This window comes from Botryllus schlosseri, chromosome 3 (genome assembly GCF_051294905.1).
Source record: "Botryllus schlosseri isolate E-star chromosome 3, Bs_hap1, whole genome shotgun sequence".
NCBI classification, from domain to species: Eukaryota; Metazoa; Chordata; class Ascidiacea; order Stolidobranchia; family Styelidae; genus Botryllus; species Botryllus schlosseri.
The window spans coordinates 12,116,139-12,131,824 of record NC_137238.1 but is presented as its reverse complement, the minus strand read 5'-3'; the positions used below and the strand labels follow the sequence as shown (position 1 = coordinate 12,131,824).

General features: G+C 40.3%; 2 protein-coding genes across 3 annotated transcripts; one reads left to right on the top strand and one right to left on the bottom strand.

The window, feature by feature from the left end:
* The first annotated feature begins 463 nt into the window (after nucleotides 1-463).
* Nucleotides 464-11,163, top strand: LOC145435791 (ficolin-1-like). Of its 2 annotated transcripts, XM_080313064.1 has the most exons (5): nucleotides 464-878; nucleotides 931-992; nucleotides 1,499-1,833; nucleotides 2,762-2,858; nucleotides 4,075-11,163. In XM_080313064.1, the coding sequence occupies exons 4-5, from the start codon at nucleotides 2,800-2,802 to the stop codon at nucleotides 4,370-4,372; spliced, it is 357 nt and encodes a 118-aa protein (XP_080169190.1). In that variant the 5' UTR covers nucleotides 464-878; nucleotides 931-992; nucleotides 1,499-1,833; nucleotides 2,762-2,799; the 3' UTR covers nucleotides 4,373-11,163. The 2 variants fall into 2 exon arrangements, with proteins under 2 accessions (XP_080169190.1, XP_080169189.1); XM_080313063.1 differs by having other exon boundaries at nucleotides 464-992.
* A 3,470-nt stretch (nucleotides 11,164-14,633) lies between these two features.
* Nucleotides 14,634-15,104, bottom strand: LOC145436497 (kelch-like protein 8). The gene has a single exon (XM_080313858.1). It carries the CDS (start codon nucleotides 15,102-15,104, stop codon nucleotides 14,634-14,636), a length of 471 nt encoding a protein of 156 aa, XP_080169984.1.
* Between the last annotated feature and the right edge of the window lie 582 nt (nucleotides 15,105-15,686).

The following is a 15,686-nucleotide window of genomic DNA, read 5'->3' as shown; positions in this document are numbered from 1 at the left end:
AAGGTACTGACTTGGTAACAACACTGACTAAGCTACATATAGATATATTGGGAGGCATAAACGTATGGGCACGTAAGAATTTGTAACAATGCTTTTAATGCTTTCAATCAATCACAACCGTCTCTTCCGCTAAGCAGGCTAACCAAAAGAAATAAAATACCTATTCAGAGAGAGAGAGAGAGAGAATTTTTTATTCATCATTGCAAAATAACAAAACATTAAAAAAAAAAGCATAAACTTCAGAATCACGGACACATACAAAAAAAATGGTTACAGTGTCAATTTCAAAGCAAATGAGATGTGTACGAATACGATATACAGTTCGTAGAATTGGCCAATATGTTTTACGATTGCAAGATGAAGCTGCAGCGAAGTGATCTGCTAATCATCGAGTCTACTGCAGCTGATCGAAGTAGATTGGCTATATTCAATATATATATAAATAGAAAGAAAGCTGTTTATGGATAGTGGTGATCCGCTCAAATCTGCTCTAAATTGAAACATGCAAAGAACTGAATTCCGCTCAGTCGCTGACAGAAGTGGTGAAATATTTTATCGACGCCCCGAGAACTATAGGTTTCTAAATTAGGAGGTAGGTTCTGTTTTCGTATAGACTACCTCCTTCAAGGCGTAAATACACACTCGTCCCGCTAATAGTGAATAAAACATCAAATCGCTTAGCAGTGTCATTTCTTTTTGGTACGCAGTTTCCTAGAATACGCCATGGTATCTGCAGCCAAGTAAACGTTTTTCGCATTCTCCACCGCAACAATCCGCAGCATACCCTCCTTTATCAACATCGATATAGAATTAGGACATGTTGCGCGGGACTTGGATTCTCCTGCTGTTCGGATTCGTGATTTACTCTCGTTCGTTAGGTGCGTAGAATTTGTGTTTGTCTTTACATTGGATGAACATCATTGTTTTTAGCGCAACTCTGCATGAGACGGTACGTCAACGGTAAATGGGTTTCAAAGGGGGATTGTGGTCAGGTATAAGAGGTGTATAGCAGGGCTGTTCAAAATTAACTTTTTTCCGGGTTCCCGCCATTCACTTATTAAATTGTCAAGTTACCCTAAAAAACGCTGCTCACCAAATTTGGTTCAATTCTAACAAGTATAGGACTCCGCAGATCCAATTACAAATTTTAATTTATTAGGAAAAATTTAAAAAAAAATCAGCATCAAAAAACTCACATAACTCCGCTTCTACTGGTCGGAATTGGGTCAAATTTGTTTTGCATCGTCTTTGAAGACAGCTCAACAATTTCATGGGGTTGGCAGTTTCAATTTCCCCTAATAAATTAAAAATTTTAATTTGGTCTGAGGAGTCCTATACTTGTTAGAATTGAACCAAATTTGGTGTGCAGCGTTTTTTAGGGTAACCTGACAATTTAATCAGTGAATGGCTGGAATCCGGGAAAAAATTATTTTTGAACAGCCCTAGTGTATAGTTCAAGCCACAACTTACCGTCATATCATCCTAATTATTGTTCCAGAAGGAAAGGGTTTCGGCGATTACGACCCAGCTCAAAAAGGCAATTTCGGACGACGACGGATGGATTGTGAGTAGAGAACCTTTCATGAAAAAATTCATGACGAACAGCAGTTCAAAACTGTGCACGGAAATGGATTTTAATAGTGTTCGAAGACAGTGACTCACATTCCATTTTGTTTTCGATTTTCCAAATATACGAGGCCTCAGTCACGGTGGTCATTGCTCGATGTTCGTTACAAGTTTTCCAGCGAAGAATAAACGGAGACGTGAATTTCTTCCGGAACTGGACTGATTACGTGAAGGGGTTTGGTAACTCGCGAGGCGACTTCTGGTTGGGTAGGTTTTACATGATTCGTGATGGAAGTAGTCGTGTCAGGCCACACCGGTTCGAAAATTAGGGTTATTGAGACGAATGAACACTAACTGATAGAATGAACGATATACATTTCTGTAGTGTTTTGTCTCAAATCTTACGTTTTTATTCAATTATGTACATAAAATAGCAATGATATCATAAATGCAATTTTTTCGGTTTGGTTCGTCCCCATCATCGGGTCATCTCATCGCAGTCATTGTTGAAGGCGAATTTGTAGTTGAAGTCGTAGTAGAAGCCGCCGCTAATTGGCGTTCGTATGCGTGCATTGCTCATATTATGTCTTTATAGTCGTAAATTTATCGTTTATGATGGTTGGTGGCGGGTGGATAATTTGGATGGGTATTCAAGGAGGGGTGTTGGTGGCAATATGGGTTGGGGAAGGGTTGGGAGAAATGGATGGGATGGGAGGTTAGGATGTTTGGGATAGGTTGGGTTTTGTGGGTCGATAAATACAATTTATCGCCCATTATCGGAGACTTTAATTGATTGGCCCGCTTAGATTTGCGGTAGATTTTACTTCTTATGTCCAAGGCCAGGCTGCAATGTTACAACACGAATTCGTGTACAAACCTGTTGGGTCAAATGCATGCAAACATTTTTCTTCAATGATTACCATAGCCTGGATACCTCCCCGCAAACACACACCCAGACATGTAGGCTAAATTAGGTGTTATATAGACAGTTACAGGTAAAAAAATATAGTATTCTCGGATTTCGAATTCCGTCAAAGTACAAACTAGTATCTGAGGTACTGAGGGTTGTCATACTAAATATATTTGGTTATCATGCTACATACTTGGTATCGATGCGATTGGTTCGAGGCTAAAAAGTTTGGTTGAGCACAAGAGAATAGTCGATCGAAATGACTGACTATATCTTCGTCTCCAGGACTAGAGACGTTGCATCAAAGTACAAAGGAAGGAAATATGGAATTGGAAATCAATATGATCAAGATAGACGGCGTTCGTATGTTTGTGAAGTACAGGTAAGCTTGTAGTGAATGAATCTGAATTCTACGTTGTTTGTTACATTTTCTACTAATGTGTGCACTGTGCAGTCTACTATGAAATATACGCAAACAGCGCCGGTAGCGGTTATGCAGTATATTGTGTTATTGCAATGTGATGAACCGCAAAATTTGGTTGAAGCTTGCCCATGACGTAAAGCTTAGGTCACGGTACATTGGCACGCCGGTGATTCGTTATGTAACGGTTTGTTCTGTAGGCCAAAGCATTTAGTCTGACGATAGGAATGGCAATTCATCGCAAAGATGATACTTGATCCCGAAGTTATTCAGATTTCAAAACATCCGAAATTATTCAGCGCGAGCCCGTGTTCTCAATTGGTACCAAATCACATTCTGTATATGCAATATGCACCGAGTACAGGGTACTGCGGCTTTGGGATTTATGTTGATTCGTGATATTAAAGCAGACAAATATATTCGCACGAGAAACATCCGAATTTCCGTAAGGAGAACTGCGTCAAATCACAAATACCTACGCCATGATCAGTTACTAATTACACAGCTTCATATATATTATTCCTTCACAATTAGTGTGTGTAATCGATGTGGTGAAATCAAAACCTAATGCATGGCGAACGAAAACAGCTATGCCCAATAACAATGTTAGTAATGGCAGAATTCCTCGTATAATGACTTGAAGCATGAAACTACATTTCAATCTTGTAATATTGAACGGTATTCACTTATACTACCAGTACAATGATATTTAGTATTAGGACTTCCAGCTATTCAAGCCCCTTCGCGTCTAGATGATGCTTAAATTACCACTTCCGCTTGCAATGCTTGAATCTCTACACAGAGCCTACAGCATTCCTATTTTTTTCAACTTGGCGCATTCCAAAACGATCACTTTCATCTCTATACGCCCCTGATTACGGACAAGAGGGTATCACAATGTGAATTGCGATCTGTTCGCTGACGAGCTATCCCTCCTCAACGTGCTTTCGCGTCCATGAACAGCTCGAAACAACCGATATTTTACAAGAATTTCCGATAAAAATACGGGATGATCAAGTTATTGGATTGAAAGGATCATTGCAATAGTTTCCAGTTTGTAGAAAATGAATTACGGAGAATCCTTTACAATGTTTAATGGAAGAATATGACAAATCTCCAGGAATCTTCGTTATTCCTCTGGCTTCTTGAGTTTAATGTCATACGTCTATCATTTCAGCGAGTTCCAAGTTGCAAGCGGCGCTGACAAGTACAGACTGACCGCAACCGGATACTCCGGAAATGCGACCAATCGTATGCCACATAACAACGAGCAACAATTTACGACGAAAGACGCGGACAACGATCGCAACGGTGGCAATTGTGCTTCGCGTCTCCTGGGAGGATGGTGGTATGATATTAACTGCGGCGCAACCAATCTGAATGGGAATCTCACGATGTCGGGCGAAGGGGGAGCGTGGTGGATTCCTAATGATCTCATCAGCTACTCTGAGATGAAGTTTCGAAGAGCATCTTAAATCTGATGGCCTAATCACTAAATAACTTCAAGATGAGATGCTAAATGGAAATGACTAGGCTGGACGTGATATGTTTAGTAAAAACTCACACCAAAAGCTATCGTCGGAATCGTTACGCGTTAATATTACATTCGCCACAACCTATCTTCGTGGAAATGGATTTCGGCACTCGTTCATATCAAGTCGAAGACGCGTATTTCCAGCTTCAAAATTTGCTTCGAAATGATAAAAGTCTACCCAATTTATACATATAGTGTGGTGTTATCAGTAGCCTACAATTACACTGGTCAAAACATATTTTTAGGCAGACAAAGTAAAAGTGGTTTTGGGGGTTCTGAATGGCATTGATTCCGAATATGACCTTAGTTTCTTCAAATTGGCTCTTGTAGTGGAGACAACCCATTGGGGTATTTTGACCAAAATCTCCCATTTTCACGGTAATGATTAGATAAAAAATCTGCTTAGTCGTAATATTAGGTTTAGAAATTCAATCTTCTTGTTATTTTTACACACAGAAGACCAATTTTAAATCTAAATACAGCAACAGCACTATATTTAGGGGTTATAGATTTATCATAGTTACAGATCTTCACGGAAATCATGTACATAAATGAACTCCAGTCTTGTATATAAGTATTTACCTAGATACTCAAATAACGTGGCAATAATTCAATCAGTTTTACTTCAACCACCTATTGTAAATTTGAAATAATCAGTTGGAATACAATATTATTGATATATTTTAAATCGAAATTGTTTTTGTACGATTTTCGCCTGTAAGCTGTTTAGTGCAGTTCCTCGAAAGGTTCCGTTAATGGTCTGGCATAATATGTTTAATGGTTCATCTCATCTGCCCTGTTGTCTTTCTTTTGTTGTTCTGATGTCTTGGTAGAACCTCTTCTCTAATCGAAAAGATGATCGGGAAATATATCAAGATGACTGAACAGGAAGTGAACTTTTATGCTCATGTTTGTTCCAAGTTTTCGATATGTAGATACGAATTTTCGGACCAACTGTTTGTAGTTGAGTGCTTTGTGATCATCTAAAAAGTTTTATTTACTACATTTTAGGAGAAATTACATGCAGCGAACTCCTTCCTAATGTGAAATTGGAGTCTTTCATCGGTATTCGAATATATCAGATACCAGATTTCAGCTTCTCGTTTGATAGGGCTACTAGGTATACCCATTTTGTTAAATCAGTGGGAAATTATCCATTTACATGTCAAAAGAAATGAGACACATGTGAGTATTGTAGTTAAGCCTTTGAAGGACAACTTTTATAGTTTTATACTCCACTTTAATCTTGGTAGAATGACCAATTAATACAGAAGAATATGAATTTGCGTTGTGCAAAAGTACAATTTTTAGGCTTGACAAACTGCTTTTTTGACAAACAAATATTTCGTATAATGCCATGTTAATATTGATAGAATGACATGAGGGTTCCTCATAGTCAATTAGTCATTTATGCGCGGTATAAAATTAGAAAAAAACTACGATTTTCTTCCTACCAAGTGAAATATTTAAGGGTAAATACAGTAATTTTGAGCTTTTAGGGGTATAAATATCTTCTGACAGAGAGCCAATCTGACAAAACTAATGTGATATTCGTGATCAGCAACCTCAAAAACCCCAGAAACGGCTCACAGATGTTCTGCCTAATTTTTTTTCATTCATTTGTTGACAGGTGTTATTATTTGCACAAGACAGATGACGGTCGCACGATAATTGAGCTAATTTTGAGCGAAAACATAAGGGGGTCCGCGAAGGTCCGTAACGGTCCAAAAGGGGTCCGCGAAGACAAAAAGGTTGAGAACCAATGGTGTAGACAAAGCTTGGGCTGTTGTATTTTGATAAAGGTCGACTCTATGGCATCGAGACGACAGATTTCGCGTCATCGGAAGTGGCCTCTCACACTTTCATCTGTGTGCCTTGGAGTTGACCATTATTAAAATACATCAGCCGAAGCTTTGTCTACAGAAGAAGTTCGCGTACCATCTTAAAATAGTACATTGAACGCTCTCTCATTGGAGACTTCATTCCATGCTGGTGACGTCATATTTTGTGATACGATTGTTGATATAAATGTTCTTTCCAATTCTCTGCTACTTGCTGACGATTACCCCGAACGAGTGTCAGCCGAAAATATCCGGGTTTATTTCAATATACTATTCAATAGTGTATTACGGATCACAGGGGTTCCATTCTAACAATCCCGTTATTCGCAAACTATAGGGAGTTATCAGAAATACGATGATTTTTCGGTTGAATACAGTTATAAACCGCTAAAACTGTGCATGGCTCTAACGACGATATAATCTATCATCATTCTATGCGTCCTTTGTTATATTCTTACTTTGGCGGTAGCCCTGCGTATACTTGTGACGAACACAAGATATCTATCTATAAACGCGGAAGTATGAATTTGCTTCATTGTTTTTCAATCGCGATTATGGTTTCTCTGCAGGCCGTGAATCGTTAAGTCAAAAGTGACACAGAATTGCGACAACCGATACTTAAATTATATTTTGGTAACTATTATTACTGGCATACAACGGTTCCGCATTGCCGTTTTCGCTTCGCTGAATGACTACTCTCTGGTACATTTCCCAATAAAACTCTGCACTCAATGTGCACTGTTTTGCCTTCTCGGAATCGGGTGTCAATGTCAGCCACTTGCTCGTAATGGTGAACAGAATGAAATCTGAACACCGCTGTCGGATGCTAATAATGAGGCCAATGAACAAGGAACATACTCGACATTAGGTATCTCAAGGGATTTTTAATATATGTATTCCTTACTAAAAATATCAACAATTGTTAGAGGTGCGCCTAATTATACATACATTTTTGCTATCTACTCAGAATTGCTTTGCGGGCCGTATGTTTGACACCCCAGGTCTAAATGAAGCCATCTCTTGGTGGATTCACGGTGATTCACAAGATAGCGTAATGGTGGAGCAACTTGCTACGTGATCGGTATGATCGGGGTCGATCCCTGGCCGGCACATATCAAAGACCTATAATCCAGTGGTTCTCAACCTTTTGATCTCGTGGCACCCCATGAAAGAAAAAAAATAGAGTTTGCGGCACCGTAGCATTTCGAGAACCATGCCTGTGGAGACAGCGCGGTTCGTTGCACCTCTGAAATACCGACGGGTTGCGGGCTCGAGGTCGACTCCATAATATCTCTTCATTAATGTTGGACGTTTATCTCGGCTCCTCCGCGCCATCCAACCTGCGTAACATCCGGAACTAGATTGGGTCGTGCTATGAACTGGCGTCTCAGAAAACATGATAAGCAATATCGGTCTGGCGAAATACCATAAACGTTGAAAAAACCCGAGTGGAAGATTCTGCAAGTTGATGATTTAAAAAAGAAAAATGGTCATCTAATTACGCCATGCCATTGTTACGCCCAGATTCTGATGGTGGCGACTATAGAAAAAAGTCAAAGCCTTCATCCAGACCACCCAGTGACCCGGGTGATCTTTTCTTCAGTTATCACATTCCCAAATGTTACTATATGTAGGTTATATGTCGTTCCAACGCCATGGACAGCGAATGATCCGGTTGTATTCTTGGCAACCCGTTCAAGAACGAATGCAAGTAAGAGAATGTAAATAGCGAGGAAGCCTAAAACAAGAAATATCAAGATCGAACGCCGTTGCATCGGACATTAGGCTGAGGGTTGTCAGATTGAAAGACCGTACTTGGTCATTTCGACATTCTCCTATCTTTCTTTATTACATGGCAAATCTACATTGTGTGTATTGAGCAGGTACAAATAATAACACCACCGACAATGCTATGCTCGGTATTTGGAACCCCTATTTTTTTTTTTGCTGACCTTGTTTACCACATTCTCTCGTGGCACTCTGCGCAGTCTAATTGGCACACTAGTGTGCGGCGGAACTCCGGTTGACACCCGCTGTATAGATGTATTTGATATGAGTCCAAGCAAACGTAAATACTTTTATGAATTGGGAATACTACCAATATGCTGCTGACACAATTATAGTATTTTTTTATTTTTCTGCAACGTGTATAGGCTTAGATTTGTTGTCTCTATTCACCTCATTCAAGTCGTAAATGCGTATAAAGTGCTTTCATGAATAATCTTCACGCGGTGAGTAGACATCATTACGTGTATTAATCGCAGTGGCGTTTGTAATTTATGGTCAATTTGCGAAAAATTGTTCTCGCATCCTCAAAACCTTTTCCTTCCCTACATCCTAATTATTATTATAGATGGATTTTAATAATATATTCATGGCAGAAATATATTAAAACCCGAAGCTTTTCGAGCTGACACTCTTCAAGGGCAATCGTCAGCGAATGGAGAATTTCAAATGCATGCATCTAGCTACATTGAATACAACCAATTATGACATCATAGAAACAAACAACATGAAATACAGGCAAACCGCGAGCGCAGCTAGTGGCCAATTTTTAGATTGACTAAAAATTCCTTCTGTTGACACAAGCGCGGTCGGTGGATTTTAATATAAGTCGATTCCAGTGAAGACAGATGGAAATGAGTGCGGCCTCTACCTAATATAGAGAATCTTTCATCGCGATAGTTTTTATCGCAAGTTGCATTCTCAAACAAATGCTTGCCGATGGCAGAGTTCATAGCCATGGCCTGATTACGTTGTAGTAATCGCAGATTAGTTACGGCTGCATCTTCGCGAGAGTCCAATGTGCGCGATCTAATAACGCTCGGAACATGTTGTTTGATGCGTTCCTGCAAGTGCTGAGTTGTTCTTCCCACGTACCGACAATCACAGTGGCACTTGAAATCATAGACTATATTGCTTTGTTGAGAAGCAGGAAGAACATCTTTGCGCGTTGCAGGAAGCAATTGTTTGGTGGTAAACACAACATTAGTTTTTACATTATCGTAACAGCGATTTACAGCAGAAATCAATTGCTTTTCAAAACGGGAAGAGATGGGGCCCAGCCACGGTAAATGTATATATACATTCTCCTCAGACCGTGTGTTCGTGTTTTGTGATTTGCTGGGATTGAAATTACCGAGTTTTCTGTCCACGGAACTCTTGATGATGTGTTCGGGGTACCCGTTATCGATTAGAATTTTGCGGATAGATTCTAGCTCCGCGTTTAATTTTACATCCGAACATATCATCAAGGCTCTGTGCACCAACGTGCCAATCAAATTTAGTTTACGGCGATTCGGGCTAAACGAATTCTAGCGTATATATTGTCCTGTAATTGTTGGCTTCCGGTAAACCGAAGTGACAAAGCTAATACCCCGTTTTTCCACTAGAACGTCTAAGAATGGTAACGAGTTAGCACGCTCTAGCTCTAGCACGTCATAATTGGTTGCATGCAATGTAGCTAGATGCATGTTTTTGAAATTCTCCATTTGCTGACGATTGCCCTTGAAGATTGTCAGCTCGAAAAGCTTCGGGTTTTAATGTATTTCTGCCATGAATATATTATTATAATGTACATTAAAGTATTGTACCCCGAAGAGTCTATTCAAATATTATATATGGGTGACACATGTCACAACAATGTTTTTCTTTGTGACACGACAGTACTGGAGCTGCGCGAGCTAAAATGGAAATAATTTCAAATTCAAATCAACTGAATTTCACAGCAGCGGTTCCGTATGGTTATTTATTGAAGACAACTAACCGAGCGCATTTTAATAAAAGTCTCAGATGCTACTAGCTGGTAGCAAAGAACTTGAAGAACATGTAAGCGAGATATAGGTTGAAGAGTGTCACAGTGCGAATATGGACACTTGGACAGTCATCAATTGACGGACGTCTGATATAGCGTCTTTCTTTATATTTTATATGTATGTATCAGCACGCGCATAAATGTGTCGCTTGCCTCCTATTGCCGCCTTCTGCACCACGACATTAATTTCGATAATGTTCAAATTAGGGTTGCATTTACAACAAAAATCAATTTAAAACAAACATGTTTAAACCATATTTTTTTGTTTTGTTTTGTTTTTTTCAAGCCATGACGTCATGAATATTTAATTGTGACGTCACAGTGGATTGACATTGACAATTGAGAAAATGCAGGGTAAATATAGCTCCTTTGACGAAATATCTACGTACTATAGCTGTTGAACCGACTATTTTGAGGGTTCCATCCCATATCGTATGCGTCGGCTATATCGGTGGTAATTGTCCGTAGGCTCATACAACATGTTATTTGGAAAGTATTTACATAATTATGGCATGATTTTACAACTTGAAAAAAGTATTTTTTTAAAATGCCTTTGTTTAAAGCACTGTTTAAAACTTGTTTTAAACAAAGTGTTTCAAACAACCATTTGTTTTAAATGAAGCCCTAGCTCAAATTAGTTGCGTTTTGTACGACATCACATAGGTTGGCAATCTCTGGGTCACTGACCATTTCCCGTCCGCAAAGAATTCGTTACTTCTGACTTTAGCAAGTCATGTGAAGGTGGATATTGTCTTTGGTTCAAGTTTATCTATTTAATTTAAACACATGTGTTACTGCTAGGCATCGTTTATTTACACATGCATTATGTTATGTTCGTGCATTTACGTTCAGTGTTGTTAGGACTAGTAATTACCGCCAATCATTATTTCCTCGTGTGTCGTGCTTCGTATTTATACCCTGTGTTCTGTTGTCTACAGTCTTTCATTGAACTGAACTCTGGATCGTGTCGCTTGTCTTAAAGTTATTCTGCTGTATAATATGCTGATTCCGCATTGTAGCCTCGTCGTATTGAGTTATTGTTCAAACAAGATCAAGAACATAACAATTGGTGTCAGAAGTCGGACACAAAGTTATTCTGCTGTATAATATACTGATTTCATATAGCAACCTCGTCGTATGAGTTATTGTTCAAACAAGATCAAGAACATAACAATCGGTGTCAGAAGTCGGATTCATAGTTATTTCTGCGACGAACATATATCATGGAAGCAAGTATATTGAAGCTTCAAGCGAAGCAGCAAGAGATTATGGCGGAACAACAAGCGAAGCAGCAAGAAATGATGGTGCAACAACAAGCAAAGCATGACGAAGCAATTGCAAAAGTCATGACAGAGATGGCGCAGTTAACACAGAGGTCGAGTCCCGGTGCTTCAACATCTGAAGCTACCGCTCCCAAGTTTGATTCGTTTGTAAAATCAAAAGAGAAATGGGACCAATATCTGCAACGATTCAACCATCACCTAGCAATTTACGGCATTTCCAACATGGAGAAAAAAAGAGCCTGTCTACTCTCATGGGTCTGACCTGAAACGTACTCGCTCCTACGTAATTTGTTTGGTGCTGCTGATGTCAGTGCGCAATCCTTCGACGCATTGACTGAGAAGTTGTCTACACACTTCTCGCTACGCACCGATGTGCACCGCACCCGGGCATAGACTGGAAAACGCCTGCCGAGATGTTACTTGGTCGACAGCGGCGCAATTTGCTAAGTTTGTGCTCGCCCTTCGATAAATCGAAACCCGTTACGCCTAGACAATCAGTCACTCATTTCGAGATTGGTTCCTCGGTTTACGCTCGCAGTTACCGAAGCGGACCAAAGTGGGTTGCGGGCGTGGTGACGGAAATACTGGGGCGGGTTGTGTGCATTGTAAAAACAGATCATGGGTATTGGAGAAGGCATAAGAACCAACTCCAACCACGCTTGATTTCAGCTGGCAATAATACAGCCACACAGGAAGTTGCTCAGCCTCCGCAGTCGCAAGCTGAGCAACCATTGGTTAGGAACAGGGCACAAGGTCCTGCAGCTAGTCCTGCCCGTACGTCGGGTAGACGTTATCCTCTTAGGAATAGGAAACCCACCGATTTCTACAGACCTACGTAAATGTGGGCAACCCTTAAACTTACAGGGGAGGACTGTTATGTTCGTGCAGTTACGTTCAGTGTTGTTAGGACTAGTAATTATACCGCCAATCATTATTTCCTCGTGTGTCGTGCTTCGTATTTATACCCTGTGTCTGGATCGTGTCGCCTGTCTTAAAGTTATTCTGCTGTATAATATTCTGATTCCGTATTGCAACCTCGTCGTATTGAGTTATTTTTCAAACAAGATCAAGAACATAACACATTATATTCCCAATTTTCAGGATTTTATTATTTTGCGAGAAAAATGAGTACAAAACTGAGCTTAATCGATTAGCGATTGAAATATCGTTCATGTCCATAAAACAAATTCTCAGACTTCTGAAACTCAACGGTTGCTTGCATAAGTCATTAATATAAACGAGGTGTTCTTTGTGATATTCGTAATGGTGACTCGGTATATTGGTATTGTATAGATTACAGGTAGAGTGCCGTACACATTAGAGTGGGACACGGACAGGAGCCGGATTCCTGTTTCTTCTGATACGATCGGAGTCGGGTCAGCGCTGGTTCGTACTTTCTGATAAGGATAAAATAACTTTTGAGGCTATTGAGGAGCATGACTGACCAACCACACGCCACTAGCCACCAATACGAACCTGTGAAGTTTTATCCCCATGTTTTTGTAGCAATATTCAATATATAACCCGTGGCCGTAATATTTACTGTTTTTGCAGGCTACTTTACTAGAAATAGATACTTGTGAATATTGTCGCAGTTTTTCGGATCGAATCTCTGTCATTTAAAGAATCCGGCCTGGAAGTCGGACCAGACAAATTTGTCGATCCGCCCAGCACTAGTACACACGTTACGCGAGCCATTAATCTATATGGCAGAACTTCGCGTTCATTTTGTATTATTCTGCAATGGTTTTTCATCACTCATCTCTCAAGAATTGAATCTGCCACCAATCACCACCTTACACGCCATGTTAGCATAGGTTATAGGACGGAATTGGCATTGGTGGCGGATTATAATCAGTGTTAAAGTTGTGCACTGGATATATTGTACCGCAACAGGCAAATAGCTTCACAATTTACAAATTCTGAATTCTTATGATGTTGCCTCGCCTCAATCGTCATAATAACTGTATTGTCTTTGAATACACGTGTTAGGCTCAACCTTAAGGAAGCAAAATAAATGTAATCGTCAATGTTCATGATCATTTTTTTGTTATCGTAATCGTTATCGCACGTTGGAGAAGTAATCATAATTGATTGCATTGATATAGTAATTGATCCACGGAACGATTTTCCTTCCTGAAACTAATGAAAACCAATTATTGCAGTCGCGTTGCTAATTTCACAATTTTCCAAATCAAACTTTATCCATGTCTTATCTTTCTCGATGTACTGTTCAAAACTACCAGCTGCGCCGGGATCGTTCCGTCCTCCTACTGAAATATAACATCCCGTCCCGGCGTAGATTTTGAAAGCCCATCTCGCCACACTCATGCCAGCAAGTTGAGTCCATTGGTTCAACTCTATGTCATACAACTCGACTGAATTCAAGAAACCGCGCTTATTTTCCCCACCGGCTACAATAATGTGTTTCTGGGTTGATAACGTAGCCGCAGCAAAGGCTCTTTCTTCTCTCAACGGGGAGAGATCTTCCCATCTCAAACCGCTTACGTTGAATGAAGTAACACTGCTCACATACTCCTCATCGCTCACCATTCCCCCAAAGCAGAACACGATATCTTCCAAAGCAACGAGCTCACTTCCTCCGATGGGGCTTGGTTTACTTCCTATACACTCCCATTTCATCAAATCAGGGTCAAACCGCTCGACGCTATCTGAAACCGCATCCACCCCACTCCCAATGACGTATATATCTCCATACACGACTGTGCAACGAGGCCATCCACCTCGACTCGTGGACATACTTGGCAGCTCTTCCCAAACTGGATTGCTATCGCTGTACTCCATCCTGTGTAATGATTTCTGTGGGCCTATTGCGTATATAAAGCTGTTGAAAGTTAAGATGGAGCATCTGAGCTTCGTTTCCAGTTTCGGGAGGTGCGTTTCTATTATTCCACCGCACGCTAGGAGGCCCAACTTTATGCTGTGCTCTGGGAATATACAGATCTTTTTCATCTGCAATAGGCTAACTTCTCCATCTGTATTGGATACGTCAAGGGCGGGGTGCTGTAATTGGTAACTGGCGTAGCTTCCCAGCACTTTCTTTCTTGGGAGCCGGTCTATCAAATAAGTAACATCAGGTTCAGCAGCGGGATTCCGCTCTATCCACCGTTTCAGCAAGTCCAGTTTATCTATTTCTGGAATTCTCGCTCGATCAGACTCGATGAGGTTTACCAGCATCTTTGTATCTATATCGTAGAACCCCGGATTACGCGAAAGCGTCCTGATGTTCACCTCGGCGAACCTTTAGCATCTGGCTTTAATTTTTCTGTGTGGCAGCATTTCTCCGATTTCGCAAATCTCAATAAAATTGTCCACGGTCAACGATTCAGTTATGACACCTTCCAAATCGTTGCAAAGTACATTCAGGCACAACATATCAGCCGTCGTCATAAGCTTCCGAAAGTTCTTTGGAATCACCAGAATGTCATTTCCGTAGATAAAGTCAATGCATGTCTTTAGAATTTCATATTCAACATCATGCATTTCAACTTCACCATCTTGATTTTCTTTCATACAATTCATATTGGTCAGCATTCCTTTGAAGTAGTCTGAAGCCGCAACCAATACATCCCGATGAGCCCAAATAGTGTGACTTTTGACTCGTATCCGGAAGCTGCATTCTTCTTCGTTCCTCATGCCATCCAGGCGCCGGATCATGGTAACGGCCGACAATTCATGGTTTGTTTTGATCTGTCTCGCGTCCGTACGCGCCATTTTCTCAATAGCTCCTGTATATCCAGATTTTCATAGTGAAAATCATTTGGTAGACGACAGAGTCCTCACCATTGTCCGAAATAAATCCCTAAAAAACGCAGTAATATATTTGATAATGATGTTCCTTGTAATATCCTTACAAGGAATCTTCCACATCAATATGGGCAGTTATTAAGGGGTCTAATTAGATGCAAACCGAACCCAAATAGATTTCTGCATTTACCAAATGTGACAATGTGACGTACATCGAAAGCCTGTAATTCCAGTTGTAACATCGGGCACATGGCACTGCCCCAGATGGCTAGCCAAAATTTCAGGCCATAGCGTAATAAAGCATTGTCATATTTAGCAGTTGAATGTAAAACACTATTGCTATTTTCATTCTTATTTACATATCCTCTAATTACTTCCATCATTGGAGATTGTTTCTGTTTTAGATTATATCGGCCGTTAGTAGGCGCCCGGCAATGTCAACAAGCAGCCACTACTATGTAAACATTAGGTTGGGCATTTTATACGGTCACCGTAGATAGCGCTTTGCCGTTCCAAATAATGTCGGCCTAGGGGAGGAATGAACAGACT